The sequence below is a fragment of the Nerophis lumbriciformis genome, linkage group LG29 (genome assembly GCF_033978685.3).
Source record: "Nerophis lumbriciformis linkage group LG29, RoL_Nlum_v2.1, whole genome shotgun sequence".
Lineage (NCBI taxonomy): Eukaryota > Metazoa > Chordata > Actinopteri > Syngnathiformes > Syngnathidae > Nerophis > Nerophis lumbriciformis.
The window spans coordinates 23,148,542-23,168,976 of NC_084576.2; the positions used below are offsets into that span (position 1 = coordinate 23,148,542).

At 37.4% G+C, this 20,435-nt stretch overlaps 1 protein-coding gene across 2 annotated transcripts in view; it reads left to right on the forward strand.

Annotated features, from left to right (window-relative positions):
* The first annotated feature begins 868 nt into the window (after nucleotides 1–868).
* Nucleotides 869–20,435, forward strand: part of glg1a (golgi glycoprotein 1a) — a 44,816-nt gene continuing 25,249 nt past the window's right edge. For both annotated transcript variants that reach the window (XM_061924722.1, XM_061924723.1), the window contains exons 1-5: nucleotides 869–1,235; nucleotides 16,336–16,365; nucleotides 16,483–16,569; nucleotides 19,329–19,544; nucleotides 20,232–20,435. In XM_061924722.1, coding sequence (XP_061780706.1) covers nucleotides 903–1,235; nucleotides 16,336–16,365; nucleotides 16,483–16,569; nucleotides 19,329–19,544; nucleotides 20,232–20,435 — 870 coding nt within the window. In that variant the 5' untranslated portion in view covers nucleotides 869–902. The remainder of the gene's footprint in view (nucleotides 1,236–16,335; nucleotides 16,366–16,482; nucleotides 16,570–19,328; nucleotides 19,545–20,231) is intronic.

Here is a 20,435-nt window from a genome sequence, read left to right on the forward strand (position 1 = left end):
AGAGAAAAAAAAAAATAGGGATGTCCGATAATGGCTTATTTGCCGATATTCGATATTGTCCAACTCTTAATTACCCATACCGATATCAACCGATACCGATAGATACAGTCGTGGAATTAACACATTATTATGCCTAATTTGGACAACCAGGTATGGTGAAGATAAGGTCCTTTTAAAAAAAATAAATTAAGATAAATAAATTAAAAACATTTTCTTGAATAAAAAAGAAAGTAAAACAATATAAAAACAGTTACATAGAAACAAGTAATTAATGAAAATGAGTAAAATTAACTGTTAAAGGTTAGTACTATTAGTGGACCAGCAGCACGCACAATCATGTGTGCTTACGGACTGTATCCCTTGCAGACTGTATTGATATATAATGTAGGAACCAGAAATATTAATAACAGAAAAAAACAATGTGAATGAGTGTGAATGGTAGGTGCACTAATTATAAGTGTATCTTGTGTTTTTATGTTGATTTAATAAAAACAAAAAACAAAAAACGATACCGATAATAAAAAAAGCGATATCGATAATTTCCGATATTACATTTTAAGGCATTTATCGGCCGATACTATCGGCAGGCCGATATTATCGGACATCTCTAAAAAAAAAAAAAAAACATGTAAACAAACAGCTTGGGCCGTAAGAGGTTTAAAGGCAACACTTGCCTTGACCTTAAAAGGTTAAAATTCGATGCTTGACATTACATTGCGTCTTTAATTGGGTTTATATAGTGACGCAAAAACAATGACTATATCCTAAGGGATTTTGTGATTGGACCACTGGCAGCTTGAACCCACACGTGCTCATTAAGTATTCATGACGCAGCCTGGAGAGAAAACTTCCGGTGGTCAAAATCCCAGATATCCCTGAACGCAGCAGCAGGCTGAGCGAAGATGGCGGACTGTGTACGTGTTCCTCTGCTGCTGCTTTTCATCTGCTCCTTGCCGCTTTTCTACCCGTCCCAAGCCGAAAACACCGGCCTCGGCAAAGCCCGGTCCAATGCCGCTGGCCTCCAGAACCAGCCTGGTGGCGCGGCTCCGGCCGTGATGAACGCGGGAGCCGCCGAGAGGATCCTGGGCGCCGGGGCCTCGGCGCCGAGGAAGCGCTCTACCGGCTGGAAGTTGTCCGAGGAGGCGGTGTGCAGGGACGACCTGACGCGGCTGTGCACCAAGGAGTCCTGGAACAACAACCTGGCGGTGCTCGAGTGTCTACAGGACAAGAAGGATGTGAGTCAGCCGGAGAAATGCCGGGGATTTAGGCGAGGGTGTGCCAGCTAGCCCAGTTAGCCACATGCTAGCACACAGACAACGTCACGCGGAACTCCAATCATTAATCCCACAGTTGCTACTTTGTCACTGCGTTGTCCAAATAATAACTAACGTATTACATATTTGAAGGTATTACCCGAACCACTAAACTATGTGGCTCAGTTCGGCGCGGTGCAATAACAACAAATAGTCTCTTTGTGTGCCCGAGGTGTCACTTTAGGAACATTCCGTATGGCACAGGTATCGAACTCAAAGCCCGGTGGCCACATTTTGCCCGCAACATACTTTTAAATGGCCCGCTAACGTTTTGGAAATAATATGCTTCAATAAAGTACCTTATGTTTTCTCACTAAATGTATTTATGCCCATTATTACAGAAAAATATATGTACTGCATTAAATTGCACATTTAAACGTTAATATTAACCATAATTATTATAATATTATTAGAGATGTCCAATAAAGGCTTTTTTGTCGATATTCCGATATTGTCCAACTCAGGGGAACATTATCACAATTTCAGAATGGTTAAAACCATTAAAAATCAGTTCCCAGTGCCTTATTATATTTTTCGAAGTTTTTTTCAAAATTTTACCCATCGTGCAATATCCCTAAAAAAAGCTTCAAAGTGCCTGATTTTAACCACCCGTCCATTTTCCTGTGACGTCACATAGTGAAGCCAACACAAACAAACATGGCGGAAAGAACAGCAAGCTATAGCGAGATTAGCTCGGATTCAGACTCGGATTTCAGCGGTTTAAGCGATTCAACAGATTACGAATGTATTGAAACGGATGGCTGTAGTGTGGAGGCAGGTAGCGAAAACGAAATTGAAGAAGAAACTGAAGCTATTGAGCCATATCGGTTTGAACCGTATGCAAGTGAAAACGACACGACAGCCAGCGGCACGGGAGAAAGCGAGGACGAATTCGGCGATCGCCTTCTAACCAACGATTGGTATGTGTTTGTTTGGCATTAAAGGAAACTAACAAATATGAACTAGGTTTACAGCGTATGAAATACATTTGGCAACAACATGCACTTTGAGAGTGCAGACAGCCCAGTTTTCATCAATTAATATATTCTGTAGACATACCCTCATCCGCGCTCTTTTCCTGAAAGCTGATCTGTCCAGTTTTGGAGTTGATGTCCGCAGGCCAGGGAAGCTAGGGTCGATAGAGGGTTTAGCTCGCTCGTCTGCGGGAACAAACTGCCGCCATTGCTTGCCGTGCTACCGAGGACCTTTGTCCCTGAATTGCTCACATACTCCGGCAGATTCAATGGGGGTCTACCGGCAGATTTCTTTGACTTTATCGTTGGAAATGCATCTGCTTTGAGTGTCGCAGGATATCCACACATTCTTGCCATCTCTGTCGTAGCATAGCTTTCGTCGGTAAGGTGTGCGGAACAAACGTCCAATTTCTTGCCACTTTTGCATCTTTGGGCCACTGGTGCAACTTGAATCCGTCCCTGTTCGTGTTGTTACACCCTCCGACAACACACCGACGAGGCATGATGTCTCCAAGGTACGGAAAACAGTCGAAAAAACGGAAAATAACAGAGCTGATTTGACGCGGTGTTTGAGAAAATGGGGTTGTGACGTCATCGCTCCGAGAGCAAATATTAGAAAGGCGTTTAATTCGCCAAAATTCACCCATTTAGAGTTCGGAAATCAGTTAAAAAAATATATGGTCTTTTTTCTGCAACATCAAGGTATATATTGACACTTACATAGGTCTGGTGATAATGTTCCCCTTTAATATTATCCATAATTATAATATTATTATTAGAGATGTCCAATAATGGCTTTTTTGTCGATATTCCGATATTGTCCAACTCTTAATTACCGATTCCGATATCAACCGATTATATACAGCGAGTTCCGTTGCATCACTACTGTGTACTACTGCAGTATCTTGTAACAGACACTTCCACTGTAATATATGCTAACATTTTGTTCATATCTATAATTGTGTTTACTAGAGGTGCAACAGTACAGGTAAACCATGCTACGGCCCTTACCTGATTTTAGGGCCATGGTTTTGCTTCTTTTTCGGTAAGTTTTGTGTGAGTAGAGAGAACTACTTTTTTTCCTCTCAAAATTATTTAGTTGTTTTGCTTTTCATCACAAACATTCTGCAGTAAACAAAGTATTATTAGTATAGTAAATACTATAAGACTTTTATTTCAACTAAACATTTACTACACAACACTTACAAATGGTAAATGATAGAGATGTCCGATAATGGCTTTTTTGCCAACATCGATATTGTCCAATTCTTAATTAGTTAATTATAAGTACCTTATTTTTTTCTCACTAAATGTATTTATGCCCATTATTACAGAAAAAATATATGTACTGCAGGAAATTGTACATTAAAACTTTAATATTATTCATAATTATTATTATTATTATTAGAGATGTCCAATAATGGCTTTTTTGTCGATATTCCGATATTGTCCAACTCTTAATTACCGATTCCGATATCAACCGATACCGATATATATACAGTCGTGGAATTAACACATTATTATGCCTAATTTTGTTGTGATGCCCCGCTGGATGCATTAATAAATGTAACAAGGTTTTTCAAAATAAATCAACTCAAGTTATGGAAAAAAAATGCCAACATGGCACTGCCATATTTATTATTGAAGTCACAAAGTGCATTATTTTTGTTTTTAACATGCCTCAAAACAGCAGTTTGGAATTTGGGACATGCTCTCCCTGAGAGAGCATAAGGAGGTTGAGGTGGGGGGGTAGCGGGGGGTGTATATTGTAGCGTCCCGAAAGAGTTAGTGCTGCAAGGGGTTCTGGGTACCGTATTTTCCGGAGTATAAGTCGCACCGGCCGAAAATGCATAATAAAGAAGGAAAAAAACATATATAAGTCGCACTGGAGTATAAGTCACATTTTTTGGGGAAATTTATTTGATAAAACCCAACACCAATAATAGACATTTGAAAGGCAATTTAAAATAAATAAAGAATAGTGAACAACAGGCTGAATAAGTGTACGTTATATGAGGCATAAATAACCAACTGAGAACGTGCCTGGTATGTTAACGTAACATATTATGGTAAGAGTCATTCAAATAACTATAATATGTAGAACATGCTCTACGTTTACCAAACAATCTGTCATTACTAATCGCTAAATCCCATGAAATCTTATATGTCTAGTCTCTTACGTGAATGAGCTTAATAATATTACCGGTATTTGATATTTTACGGTAATGCGTTAATAATTTCACACATAAGTCGCTCCTCAGTATAAGTCGCACCCCGGCCAAACTATGAAAAAAACTCCCAATTATAGTCCGAAAAATACGGTATTTGTTCTGTTGTGTTTATGTTGTGTTACGGTGCGGATGTTCTCCCGAAATGTGTTTGTCATTCTTGTTTGGTGTGGGTTCACAGTGTGGCGCATATTTGTAACAGTGTTAAAGTTGTTTATACAGCCACCCTCTGGGTGACCTGTATGGCTATTGACCAAATATGCCTTGCATTCACTTGTGTGTGTGAAAAGCCGTAGATATTATGTGACTGGGCCGGAATGCAAAGGCGCTCTGTACTTCTCCCTACGTCGTGTACCACTCCGTGCAGCGGCGTTTTCGTCATTAATTTTACTTTTTGAAACCGATACCAATAATTTCCGATATTAAATTGTAAAGCATTTATCGGCCGATAATATCGGCAGTCCGATATTATCGGACATCTCTAATTATTATTATTATTAATTAATATTAATAATTCATATTATTAAACAATATACATCCATCAATATAACATACATTCATAAACGTGGATGCATATGCAAAAGTGCAATATATTTATCTGTACAGTAATCTATTTATTTATTTCTGCACCTTATTGCTCTTTTATCCTGCACTACCATGAGCTAATGCAACAAAGTTTTGTTCTTATCTGTACTGTAAAGTTCAAATTTGAATGACAATAAAAGGAAGTCTAAGTCTAATTAGGGCTGGGCGATATATCGAGTTTGTAAGGTATATCGATATATTTTTAAACAAGATATGAATTAAGAAAATATCGGTATCATTTATTTCTCGTTAAAATGACCTGTGATGAGGTGGCGACTTGTCCAGGGTGTACCCCACCTTCTGCCCGAATGCAGCTGAGGTAGGCTCCAGTACCCCCCGCGACCTCGAAAGGGACAAGCGGTAGAAAATGGATGGATGGATGTATCGAGTTTGTAAGATATATCGATATATTTTTAAACAAGATATGAATTAAGAAAATATCGGTATCATTTATTTCTCGTTAAAATGACCTGTGATGAGGTGGCGACTTGTCCAGGGTGTACCCCACCTTCCGCCCGAATGCAGCTGAGGTAGGCTCCAGTACCCCCCGCGACCTCGAAAGGGACAAGCGGTAGAAAATGGATGGATGGATGTATCGAGTTTGTAAGATATATCGATATATTTTTAAACAAGATATGAATTAAGAAAATATCGGTATAATTTATTTCTCATTAAAATGACCTGTGATGAGGTGGCGACTTGTCCAAGGTGTACCCCGCCTTCCGCCCAAATGCTGCTTGGGCCGCGACCCCGAAAGGGACAAGCGGTAGAAAATAGATGGATGGATGACCAAACGCCGCTTATTTGTTGTGTTCCTTGTTCTCCCCCCCCCCCCCATCCCCCCCCACCCCCCCCCACCCCCACCCCCCCACGGGCTACTGAAATTAGTGATTATTTCCTTGTTAAAATAAAGGAAAAAACTATAATAACGAACCAATATTTTGAAAGGAACAGCTCCTCGGGATCCGGCTCCCTTCAAAGAGCCATAAATCCTGGCTCTGTTGTTTATGACATGACATAGCGTATATAATTGTTTTTTTTATAGTGACGCAAAAACTATGACTATATCCAAAGGGCCGACTCGCAGCCTGAACCCTGCCTGCAAATGTATTTTTGTATCTGAGTTTGATACATTTTGTATTATTTGCGCAGCTATGTTATTTATTTTACGTGGAAATAATATTATATCTATTTTATTTATGTTATGTAATTCTGTACTACTTAAACAGTTTATTTTCTGAGCTGTTGATACCCATCCTGACTAGCCAAGTTAATAAAAGTGTCACTGACTGTTTACAGTACAGTTGTCATTCGCTTCAATTTCACTGAATATCGCTCAAAAATGAATGTCTTTATATGTATGCTTTCACCCAAAAATATATCGAGATATATATCGAATATCGAGTTTAAGTAAAAATATATCGAGATATACTTTTCCGTCTATATCGCCCAGCCCTATCCATAATTGCAACAAATATGTTATGCTTTCGAATTTCTGTTGGTTAAAATAAAACTAAATACCTATATATCTGCTTGACTTACGATTTTAAAACAAGTTATTCATGAAATTGCACACTGAAAAAATGACAATACAGTAAAGTTAATGGTGCCTTTCACAGCACTGTACATTGAAAATACTCTACCGCTTTGATTGATTGATTGAAACTTTTGTTAGTAGATTGCACAGTACAGTACATATTCCGTACAATTGACCACTAAATGGTAACACCCGAATAAGTTTTTCAACTTGTTTAAGTCGGGGTCCACGTTAATCAATTCATGGTACCGCTGTTTTTTTTACGGTAAAATTCTATCACCTGAGTTTTTTTTTTAATTGTAAAGTCTACTGTTGTTTTTACAATGTATTACTAGAAATGGATAAAATGGTACCACCTTTTTTACAGTAAACAACTGGAAGCTCTGTAAAAACCACCATAGATTTTACCGTAGAATTCTGGCAACTGAGCTGCCAGTTTTTTCCCGTAAAAAAAGGTGTTACTGTTTTTCCATTTACCGTAATATGATGTAAAAATACTTTTTTATTACAGTACAATTCTGGTGACTGAGTTGCCATTTTTTTCTTGGAAAATCTACAAGTATTTTCTACAGTTTACATACCGGTAAATAATAATAATAATATATATATATGATATACAAATGCAATGGCAAATTCATATATTATTCGCTGTTACAAGCGGCGCTCTGATGGCCGACATAACTACGATGTGGTCCTCAATGAAAACCAGTTTGACACCCCTGCTTATGGCATTGTGTCGGCCGTAATAACAGTAATGAAGAAAGAGACTAACATTAAAGTGTTGTTTGCAAAAGATTCCTCAGCCGAATCCATCAGAAATCGTACATTTTCATCGTTGCTCTCATTCGATGATCTCTCCTTGCTTGGTGAATCCAAAATATCGCAATGCAATCCGATATTTTCATGGATAAATGTTTGGGGTTGGGTCGGCCAACCTGTGGGACATCTGTTTTATCTTTTATTTTTTTCGATTCCATCGTCCGCTTCTTCCGCTTTGCTCTAACTTTCTGAGTTGGAGGGCAGGATTGTGTCGATCTGCGGGCAGTCACGCCTGAGATCGGCTGTTTGGAGGCCCGTAACTCAAATCACGCTCACAACTTTAAGCGTAACAAAAATCTGAGAGACAGCTAGTATTTCAATGTTTAATACATTGTAAAATTAGTTTTTTACTCAGAAATATTTTGTAAATGTTTTTGCATACATCAATTGTTTCCAAACGGTGCCTGTAATACGGCAGTAAAATGGCTCTTCAAACAAAACAGTAGTCATCGTCATGGACCCATTAGCTGCGGAATTTAACTCTCCAATCAGCTAAAAAGACTCAATAACTCCACGGTGACGTTTTGGTGAATTTGCGAAACCGGAACAATACAAAAAGAATAATAATACTAACACAGACACTCGTAAACATTTTAGCATGTTTTAATTCTTGGTTGTTTTTATTTATAGTTTTATCGTTTTTTATTTATTACATTTTAGTATTTTAGGTGATATATTCTGCACTACTTTTAAGGTATATTTTACAATTGTGTTTTATTCATCCTTTTGTGTCACAATGTAAATGTGACACTGTGTGCCCCTTTTCTTATGTCTGTACAGCACTTTGGCCGACTGGGGTTGTTTTTAAAATGTGCTATATAATTAAATAAACTGGACTGAACTAGCATATTAGCTAATGCTAACAACGCTAGCTTCATTCCATTTTACTGATATTTGTACCGATTTTAAATCGGTACAAATATGCATGAAAACATTCCTACAGACATCACACATGGGACGGTTTGGCAAGAATTGTTTTAGTTATATTGTATAACTTGCAAATGTATCTTTGAAGGATGAATGAAGAATCCTGTCGAGCAGAAACGGTACGGAAAGTAATATTTCTGGGTCAAGGCACGAAACAGGAAATAGAATGTCAACACGCAGCACCTGCAGTGAGTGAACTTGTACAAAAGATGGCGCCATAGCACAAACAATAACACCTTTTCAGTGTCTGTCGGTGTAATACGAAAACTTTTTGTTGAATACGAAACATTATGGGCGATAGCAAAGAAAAATTCATAAATTAGCCACACCGTTTTATAAGCTGCGGAGGTGAAAGCGTTGGAAAATTTTGTAAACTTTGTTTCTTACATGTATCGTTATCAATGGAGGACGAGGAATAGCTTAATGAGGAAAGGTAGGAGGATATACTAACCCCAAGCTACAGCTCCTGAATGTAAACAAAGGTGGGCGTATTGATACGAATATAAACGGTAACGATACCAAGTATAATATAATTATATAGTCGTACCACAGTGGTTAATCAATATTTTTAATAAACAAATATTTTGTCGTTTTGGTTATTATTTACAAACTCAGGAAATAAGACGACTTTAAGGGTGCAAAAAACAAAGGCTTGAATTCAGAGCCAGTAGCAGGAAATTTGCATTATTTTATTGATACTGTTACACCGCCAGCTATATAATTGTGATTGAAAATGGAATGATACAGTGATATTGAAATTGTGAAGTATCAGCATCGGTATATGACCAATACTGCCCATGTAACTCCTTGGTGTTGGCTCAAATGTGAAGTAGGAGTTAAAGCAGGGGTCTCCAAACTTTTTCCACTGAGGGCCGCACACGGAAAAATTCGAGCATGCCGGGGCCATTTTCATATTGTTCATTTTTAAAACCAATACAAATATATCAAAACATTTTAACATTTAGACCTCCTCTCAAGTTACGACCCGAGGAAAGGGAAGGGTTTCAGTCATGAAAAAGTCAGATTAATATATATTTTTTTTGTTCAACGCTTAAGTCATCTTTATATATATATATATATATATATATCTGTTAATGTAAAGTTTTCTTTTTTCATTTTTATGTTTTACGCCCTTTTTCATGGCAAAGACACAAAATATGGAATATTTTCCCCCCTAAAAAGTTTTTCAAAGTTGAATATTTGATGTGAAGTAAGTGGAGCCTTAAATCATCAATAATTCATAACATAGATTTTTATTCATTATTTTTTGAGCAATGACTGTTTAAAAATAACAAAAAAAACCCTAAAATTCCTGGTGGTCCAAAAAGGCCCCATCTCATAAAAGTGTTAATAAGTCATATTGTTTTGTTACTCTCAATATTTATATCCATCCATCCATCCATTTTCTACCGCTTATTCCCCTTGGGGTCGCGGGGGGCGCTGGAGCCTATCTCAGCTACAATCGGGCGGAAGGCGGGGTACACCCTGGACAAGTCGCCACCTCATCGCAGGGCCAACACAGATAGACAGACAACATTCACACTCACATCCACACACCAGGGCCAATTTAGTGTTACCAATCAACCTATCTTCTGTATATCAATTTAAGCTCTTTCCACCAATTGTAAGTTTTTATTATTAATTTTTTTTTTATGCCCTTTTGCCAAAGAGAACTTTGTTTTTTTATGTAAAAAAACACAAAATACGCAACATTTTTCCCCCAAACTATTTCAAAGTGGATTATTTAATGTGAAGAATGTGGAGCATGGAATAGGTCAATAGATCATAACAACATTGATTTTGATTCATTATTATTTTTAGGTCAGAGACAGTTTTAAAGTAAAATACAGCCTGTATGGCTTTGTGTGACTGGAGTCAAAAGTGCAACGTTTTCTCGTTACTTTTCACTTGTTTGCTCTGTTGTTCCACTTTTTTATAATTTTTTTGTGTTTTTTAATAGTATTTTTAGGCAGAAAAAAAATTAGCGTGTAAACCAGAAGAACTGCTCCTAACTTAGTACGTGGAAATGTACCGACTGTGGTTTTTGCAGGGACATACATCATGTTTGTCACAACCTGAGCATAGTCAAAGGCTTTTGTGGGGGTGTAATGTCGTGTCCAGCGACAAAGGCTCCGCGGCAGGCGTGGCGTGGCTTTTACACCCACAACATTTTTGTGTGTGTGTGTGTGCAGTCAGTGGCTGTGGTTTGGTATACGTGGAATCGGAGGACGAGGAGGAGGAGCAAGACTTTTGGTCAAGAACGTGCAGAAAATGTTTATAATGTGTCAAAAATAAACCGTCGCAAAAAGACGCACTTTGACCCATTCATTGAGAATAGGATGGACTTTTTTTTTTATGTATCCCACAATGGAGAAAATACAGGATGTAATTTGGAATAAACTGAAAAAAAGCAATACAATGAAGGTTGGCTATGATGCCGCTAGCTCAGGGGTCGGCAACCCGCGGCTCCGGAGCCCTAACCCTAACCCTAACCCTAACCCTAACCCTGGGAAAAATGTCCTCAGCCAGCTGGACCAAACAGACAACTGTCCATCGAGGGAGTCACACTTTATATTGATCATGATACACGCAGCACGTCATGCGTGTTAGTACAACTACAGTACATACGCTGTCTGGCTAGCTGTGTAGAAACCGCTCTCATCACACGAAAAAGTAAACAAATATTTTTTCGAACACATTTTTATTTATCCTGTTTTATCGCCCAGTCCTAACACATCCCTGATTGGAACATCCCTACCTTTTTAAGTAACTATTTAAAAATGTACCGTATTTTTCGGACTATTAAGTCGCAGTTTTTTTTCATAGTTTGGCCTGGGGTGCGACTTATATTCAGGAGCGACTTATGTGTGAAATTATTAACACATTACCGTAAAATATCAAATAATATTATTTAGCTCATTCACGTAAGAGACTAGACGTATAAGATTTCATCGGATTTAGCGATTAGGAGTGACAGATTGTTTGGTAAACGTATAATGTTAGTTATTTGAATGACTCTTACCATAATATGTTACGTTAACATACCAGGCACGTTCTCAGTTGGTTATTTATGCCTCATATAACGTACACTTATTCAGCCTGTTGTTCACTATTCTTTATTTATTTTAAATTGCCTTTCAAATGTCTATTTTTGGTGTTGGCTTTTATCAAATAAATGTCCCCAAAAAATGCGACTTGTACTCCAGTGCGACTTATATATGTTTTGATACTTCTTTATTATGCATTTTCGGCCGGTGCAACTTATACTCCGGAGCGACTTATAGTCCGAAAAATACGGTATTAATTTCCCTTTGCCCTACATAGATCTGTTGTTTTTAGAAGGAAAGTTTGCTGCAAAAGTCCTGTTTATTTAGCAAGATGTCATAACATGGCCTGTTTTTTTTGTGCTTGGCTTTGAAATGTCAACTTGTATCACTGTCGTACGGTATTTGTTGTCAGCGAGGATACATACCTGTCAACATTGTTATCGTTATTGACCTTGAAGGCATCCCAGCATGGATACCAAGTGCGATGCGCATGTTTATCTGGGAATGACGAAGACGACTATTTTTGGGACAAATGAGGATTCACAAACTTATCTTTTTGAAGCGGAGTATACGCTGGTTTAACTGCTGCTTCTAGAAGCGAGGACGGAAAGGAGGGGGAAACGTTGGAGCAGACGGAAGTGAGTGCGGTGAAATCGACTCGAAGCTGCAAATGTGGAACTTGAAGCCAAGCTATTTCGCTATAAATTGAGTGCTTACCCAAAATAATCGGGAAAATCGTTTCAATTAAGGCTGCAGCTAACGATTATTTTTCTATCGATTAATCTATAGATTATTTTTTTCGATTAATCGGTTAATCTATAGATTATTTTTTTCGATTAATCTATAGATTATTTTTCCTTTTACCGATTATTTTTTTTATTTAAAATGAAGATGAAAAAATAAATGTTGGCCAGTTTTTTCAAAAGGCATGACTTTTATTTACAAAAAAAAAAAGTATGGCCACTCAGTCAACATTGACAACAACATGACAAAATATTCTGTAACAATGTAAACATTTAAAACTTTTAACATTTAACAAAATTAAAAGTAGCTTATTTGCTTTTTAATGTGCAAATATAAAAGTAAACATCCAGTGCAAATCTTAATATTCTGCAGTAGTATAAGCATTTCAAAAGTAAAAGTATTGCTTATTTTGCTTTAAAATGTGCAAAAATAAAGATAAACATCCAATACAAAAAAGTGCAAAAGGAAATATTCTGTAACAGTGTAAACATTTCAACAAAAGTAAAAGTATTGCTTATTTTGCTTAATAACACAACAATGATAGTATGATTAAAGTGAAAGTTAATTGTTGGTTTGTACATAGTATATGTAACTGTTAATGTTGTAAAAGGTATTTGCACAACTAGTTAACGTTAGCGTTAAAGAGGAGCGCGTCTTTGTAAACACTGAACAGGCACGCCAAACGCGCCTCTCAGAGCGAAACAGTGTTTTAGTTTATGAATTTACAACGCAGATACAAATGACACATTCATGTTTTTGTGTAATGATGACAACGTATACTCACGCGGACGATTGACTAGTTGATGGTGATGGCAAGAACGCTGTCGGGTGTTTTCTTTTCAAATGTTCCTTCATAGCCGTTGTGCTGCTATGATAGGCCATTTCCGCTCGACACAGTGTGCATACAACAACTGTCAAGTGTTTTGCTTTTTTCGCTGTGCTTATCCCACACTTGAAGGGATGTACCAATGCTGAATGTGGCTTCTGGATTTCACTCAAAAGACCAGACCGTAGTTACTTATTCCTTTTATTTTCCTTTAGTTTGCAACAGTTTTTCCAACAAAGAAACAGCTTCTTTTTTCTTCTTTAGTCTTTTTAGCAGTCTTTAGCAGTGTTAGTAGACTTTAGTTTCTTTAGCTGTCATTAGCTGTCTTTAGTAGCATTTAGTAGCATTTAGTAGCTTTTAGCTTCTTTAGTAGGTGAAAAACCTTTAAGGACAAAACACCACAAGATAAACATGCTGTAAAAAATCAATCAATTATCAATACCATAATTTACAATTATTAATTAGGCTATCAAACTCTTAACCATTAAACAAGTGCAAGAAAATGGACACATATTTTCCCTTTAAGTTAAAACAGATTTTAAATAAATTGTCTCAACATAAATGCACCAGGATACATGTAAAATACATTTAAACCCAGAAACACAATAGATACATGCAGCAGAAAACCCAATATGCAAATACATAAATACCTAACCAATTAACCACCTATTTAGATACATATTTAAAATCCATATTCAATATAAATATATTATTAATTTAGCAGTGAAACACTCAATCTTAAACGCTGTCTACTGGTAGAAAAATGCCCCTTTTTCTATTGCCTCACCAGCAGCCAATGATCCAACACACTTAAATCCAACACTTGAAGTTGAGCGACTTCACCCTCCTGATGAAGCAAACTGCTACAACATTTATCAAACTAAGCAAAGAATATCAACACTAAACAACAGTTACATAACACACTGTGTGTATTTAGCCTCCAGACTAAGCACGCTACATGCACACAACTCCCCCCCCCCCCCCATCTCACCAGCGCAACAAGTGCGCCACACCCACGAAGAGAAATATTAAATCTTACATACTTTTGGCACAACTCTTGGTTATCTGTAATGAACTAAACCTTTTTCCACTCTGCGCTGGCGTCTTTTGTACTCCTTGATTTGACAAAGCAGTCTAATTACTGGGCTCGTGCCCCAACAGATGAGACGGGAGTGCGCCGCGTTATACCTGCGCGTGAACGTAAACTGATCGGCTCTGATCATATAAGCCGACTGGCCGAAATAATGCCGAATTATATACATTTCCTGGGGTTGCCTAGGTGAATAGGGATGCGGATGTGCTCTAAGATAAAATATAATTTTATTAAGTGGGGTTTGGCTGGTTGCTAAACAGCCACGGTTGCGAGCTCGCGCGTCAACTGACGAGACAGCTGTTCGCCGCTACAACATTATAAGGCCGTTTATTGAAATACTCCCACACTTTTGACGACTTTTGGCGTGCTTTTTTCCCCTCGCACCGCTCGCATCGTCTGCTTTGCGCTCCGCCATGACGGCAGTGTGACGTAAATATGCGACGCGTCGACGCATAAAAACGACGTCGACGTATTTACGTAACCGATGACGTCGACTATGTCGACGCGTCGTTTCAGCCTTAGTTTCAATCAATCAGTGTTTACTTATATAGCCCTAAATCACGAGTGTCTCAAAGGGCTGCACAAGCCACAACGACATCCTCAGCTCAGATCCCGCATCAGGGCAAGGAAAAACTCAAAAAAATTATTTATTTCATTTTGCCCTACGTAGATCTCTTGTTTTTAGAAGGAAAGTTGGCTGCAAAAGTCCTGTTTATTTAGCAAGGTGTCATAACATGGCCTGTTTTTTTTTGTGCTTGGCTTTGAAATGTCAACTTGTATCACTGTCGTACGGTATTTGTTGTCAGCGAGGATACATATCTGTCAACATTGTTATTGTTATTGACCTTGAAGGCATTCCAGCATGGATACCAAGTGGCGATGCGCATGTTTATCTGGGAATGACGAAGACGACTATTTTTGGGACAAATGAGGATTCACAAACTTATCTTTTTGAAGCGGAGTATACGCTGGTTTAACTGCTGCTTCTAGAAGCGAGGACGGAAAGGAGGGGGAAACGTTGGAGCAGACGGAAGTGAGTGCGGTGAAATCGACTCGAAGCTGCAAATGTGGAACTTGAAGCCAAGCTATTTCGCTATAAATTGAGTGCTTACCCAAAATAATCGGGAAAATCGTTTCAATCAGTGTTTACTTATATAGCCCTAAATCACGAGTGTCTCAAAGGGCTGCACAAGCCACAACGACATCCTCGGCTCAGATCCCGCATCAGGGCAAGGAAAAACTCAAAAAATGTATTTATTTCATTTTGCCCTACGTAGATCTCTTGTTTTTAGAAGGAAAGTTGGCTGCAAAAGTCCTGTTTATTTCGCAAGGTGTCATAACATGGCCTGTTTTTTTTTGTGCTTGGCTTTGAAATGTCAACTTGTATCACTGTCGTACGGTATTTGTTGTCAGCGAGGATGCATATCTGTCAACATTGTTATCGTTATTGACCTTGAAGGCATCCCAGCATGGATACCAAGTGCGATGCGCATGTTTATCTGGGAATGACGAAGACGACTATTTTTGGGACAAATGAGGATTCCCAATCTTATCTTTTTGAAGCTGAGTATACAGAGGATTAACTGCTGCTTCCAGAAGCGAGCACGGAGAAGAGGGGGAAACGTTGGAGCAGACGGAAACCGAGAGAGTGCGGTGAAATCGACTCGAAGCTGCAAATGTGGAACTTGAAGCCAAGCTATTTCGCTATAAATTGAGTGCTTACCCAAAATAATCGTGAAAAACGTTTCAAACAATCAATCAGTGTTTACTTATATAGCCCTAAATCACGAGTGTCTCAAAGGGCTGTACAAGCCACAACGACATCCTCGGCTCAGATCCCACATCAGGGCAAGGAATAACTCAAAACATTTATTTATTTAATTTTGCCCTACATAGGCAAAGTCCTGTTTATTTAGCAAGATGTCATAACATGGCCTGTTTTTTTGTGCTTGGCTTTGAAATATCAACTTGTATCACTATCGTACGTAGGTATTTGTTGTCAGCGAGGATACATATCTGTCAACATTGTTATCGTTATTGACCTTGAAGGCATCCCAGCATGGATACCAAGTGCGATGCGCATGTTTATCTGGGAATGACGATAACTCAAAGTCATTTTGTCTAAGAATGTCTCACCAGAGTTATGGATTTCTGATTTTCCTCATGATCGAAGTGCTGTAAAGAACACATTAGTTAGCGGAAAGATGGTTCCAGAATGTCATTGTTTTTGTTTCTTTTTCAGGGCACCGAGATCGCTACTGAATGCAACCATGTAAGTGTTTTCATCAACCTTTAGGGGCAAATCAAGGAAAGCCCTGTGACACTTTGCTATGCTCGCACCGCCAGCAGGTCAGGCGTCTTTATTATTCTTCTCTTCTCTGTCTTGCAGCTGCTGTGGAACTACAAATACAACCTGACCACCGACCCCAAGTTTGAGTCCGTTGCCGTGGATGTGTGCCGGTCCACCATCTCTGGGGTCAGTCACTAGCTCCGCCCCTTTTGCAGACTGAGAATCTACACCAGGGGTGTCTAGACTTTTCCCCCTGAACAATCAAAGCATGCGGAGTCTATTTTAATAGTTCTCATTTTCAAGACCAATACAATATATAGATTTTTTTTTTTTTTTAACCTCTAGGGCTCCCCTCGAGTTGGGGACCCGGAAGGGTCTCAGGCATAAAAATGTAAAAAAAAAAATTAAAAAAAATAAAATAAAATATATATATATATATATATATATATATATATATATACTTTTTTTTTTATTCAATGCTTAAATCTCTAAAACAACTTCAGGTATATCTGTTGATATAAAGGTTATTTTTATGTTTTATACTCTGTTTATTATGGCAAAAACACTAAATATGCAATATTTTCAAAGGTGAAGTAAATTGATCCTTAAATGGGTCAATAATTCACAACATTATTTTTTGAGCAATGACAGTTTAAAAAAAAACAAAAAAAAAACACTAAAACTTGGGGATCCAAAAGGGCCACACTCATAAATGTTAAAAATAAGTCTTTCTCTTTTCTTTTCTTTTTAACGCTTAAGTCTAATCATCAACTTCAGATCTGTTCTGATTTTGATTCATTATTATTTTTTGAGCAATTAGTTTAAAAAAAATCCCACTAAAAGTATTGGGTATTAAAAAAGGTTCCCACTCATAAGTGTCTTTTTAAAAAACAATAAAAAAATGTTATTGTTTTACTTTCAACGCTTACGTTTCTAGATCAACTTCAAATCCATTCCTCGATTCTAAGCTTTATTATTTTCATGTTTTGAGATTTTTCTCAGGCATAAGCATGTTTAAAAAAGGTCATATACCGGTACATTTTTTTAAATTGAACTCTTAAGTCTCTAAAACAATTTCAGCTATAATTGTTGAAATAAAGGTTATTTTGATGTTTTATGCCATGTTTATACCCTGTTTATTATGGCAAAAACACAAAATATGCAATATTTTCAAATGTGAAGTAAATGGATCCTTAAATAGGTCAATAATTCATAACATTATTTGTAGATCAATGACAGTTTAGAAAAAAAAATACCACAAAAATGATTGGGGATCCAAAAGTGTTAAAAATAAAAAAACTTTTAACCCTTAAGTCTAATCATCAACTTTAGATCTGTTTGTTCATTCAAAGTTTTTATTATTTTTTCATGTTTTTTTGGTGGGGTAAGGGGTTGTCTTTTTACAACCCTGTGTTTTTAATGGCAAAAACACAAAATAGTGTGTGTGTGGAATATTTAGTGTGAAGTTAATGGATTCTTAAATAAGGCAATAATTCATAACACTCATTTTGATTCACTTTTTTTGAGCAATGACAGTTAAAAAAAATCCCACTAAAATGATAGGGGATCCAAAAGGGTCCCACTCATAAAAGTGTTAAAATTTGTATTTTTTATATTATTTGTTTTATTTTTATTTTTTTTATAACTTTTAACACTTAAGTTTCTAGATCAACTTCAGATCTATTTGTCGGTTCTAAGCTTTATTATTTTTTCCATGATTTTAGGGAGGGGGGGTTGCCTTTTTTGTTGTAAACCTGTTTTTTATGGCAAAAACGCAAATTATGCAACCTTTTCAAAGTGGAATATTTAATGTGAAGTAATTGGAGTCTTAAATAGGTCAATAATTCATAACTTTGGGTTTTAATTCATTATTATTTTTTGAACAATGACAATTTAGAAAAAAAACCTAAAATTATTGCATATCCAAAAGGGTCCCACTCAAAAAGGGTTAAAAATACGTTGTTTTTTTTATGTTTTATACTTTCAACGTTTTAATATCTAGATCAACTTTAGATCTATCTGTTGATTCCAAGTTTTTTATTTTTTCCATGTTTTTTTTGTCTTGTTTTTTACCTTTTTTGTCATTACCCTGTTTTTATGGAAAAAACACAAAATATCAATATTGTTGTAAAAAAAATGTCAATGTGTAATATTTAATGTGAAGTAATTGGAACCTTGAATATGTCAGTACGGTAATCCATAACATTGGTTTTAATTATTATTTTTGAGCAATGACTGTTTAAAAAAAAAAAATTGGGGGGATCCAAAAGGGGCCCCACTCATAAAAGTGTTAAAAAAAATTGTCATACTTTTTTATGGCAAAAACACAAAATGTCAATATTGTCCCCAAATTTAGTTAAAGAGGAATATTTGATGTGATGTAATTGGAGCAATTGAATATGCCAATAATTCATTATTTATTTTATTTTATTTTTTTAAACTTTATCATAAGTTTCTAGATCAACTTCAGATCTATCAGTCGATTATACGTTTTTGTTATTGTGTCATATTTGTTAGTTTAATTTATGCCCTTTTTGGCAAAGCAAACTTTGTTTTAATAACGCACAAAATATGCAATATTTCACCCAACAAATATTTGAATGTTTAATGTGACGCAATTGAAGCCTTGATTAGGTCAATAATTCCAAACATTGAATTTGATTCATTATTCTTTTTTGAGCAATGACAATTGTAAAGAAAAAAACAGTTTTGTGTTATTAGTCAACATTGCAACTTTTTATTGTTGCATTTCACCTGTTTGCTCTTTTATTCTACTTTTTAATGTTTTTTTTCATAGCATTTGTAAAATGTGCTGTTAAAAAAATTAGTTGCAGGCCGCACTTTGGACACCCGATTCCTGAACAAACTTGCTTCCCTGAAAGACTAAATCACGCCCAGAAGAGGACCTTTTTTTTACCTGCATGTGTTTTTTTGTGTCACTTTAGATCAAGGAGTGTGCGGCGGAGGAGTTGGGGAAGGGCTACCTGGTGTCTTGCCTGGTGGATCACCGCGGCAACATCAGCGACTACCAGTGCAGCCAGTACATCACCAAGATGACCACCATCGTCTTCAGCGACTACCGCCTCATCTGCGGCTTCATGGACAAGTGTCGCGAGGACATCAACGCTCTGCACTGTGGCAGCATCAGCACCGGAGAGAAGGTACTGCTTCCCACACGACAGTATAACACTACCAGACTGTAACCATGCATATTGTTTAGAGGGTTGTCATCATACAATACTACGATAAAAATAAACTGGACCCATGTACTTTTAAATTCCCTACTTTAGTTGAAAGGTTTTTCAAAGTATCAAGTTTTCAAGATGACTGTGGTTTATCTTTTTGTAAGGAATGTTTAGTAAGTGAGATTTGTTTTAGTTATATTGTAAAACGAACGTTGCTCGGAGCGATGAATAAAAAGTCCATGCGACTAGTAACGCTATGGACGGCTAGAAGAAGGAACGGCACTTCTACTTCCGGTTTAAAGCAAGAACACTTGTAGGCATGTAAATACCCAGTTGCACCTGCAGTGAGCTAACTCATCCAAAAGATGGCGCCATAGCACAAACAATCACACACCATTGAAGGGTCTTTGCATGTGTTTAATGAAAACTATTTGCTTTATGGCCGTCAGCGAAGAAAAATCCATGAATTAGCCGCACCGTTTTAGAAGCCGCAGGGTTCAAAGTGTAGGAAATAGCAGTTTATAGTCTGAAATTTACGGTACCTTTTTGTGTATTATACGCTATTGACTCCCACGCCTGTATTTAAGGAGAACTGACATTTAAAATACAGTAGAAGAAAAGATTACATTTGGGCTGAAGGGACGTTTGCCTGTTTGCGTGCAGGACATCCACTCACAGGGCGAAGTCATCGCCTGCCTGGAGAAAGGTTTGGTGCGAGAGGCGGAAGAGCAGGTGGGGGCGCACCCCATCAAGGATGAGTGCAAAAAGTCCATCATGAGGGTGGCGGAGCTCTCCTCCGACGACTTCCACCTGGACCGCTACCTCTACTTCGCCTGCCGCGAGGACCGCGAGCGCTTCTGCGAGCAT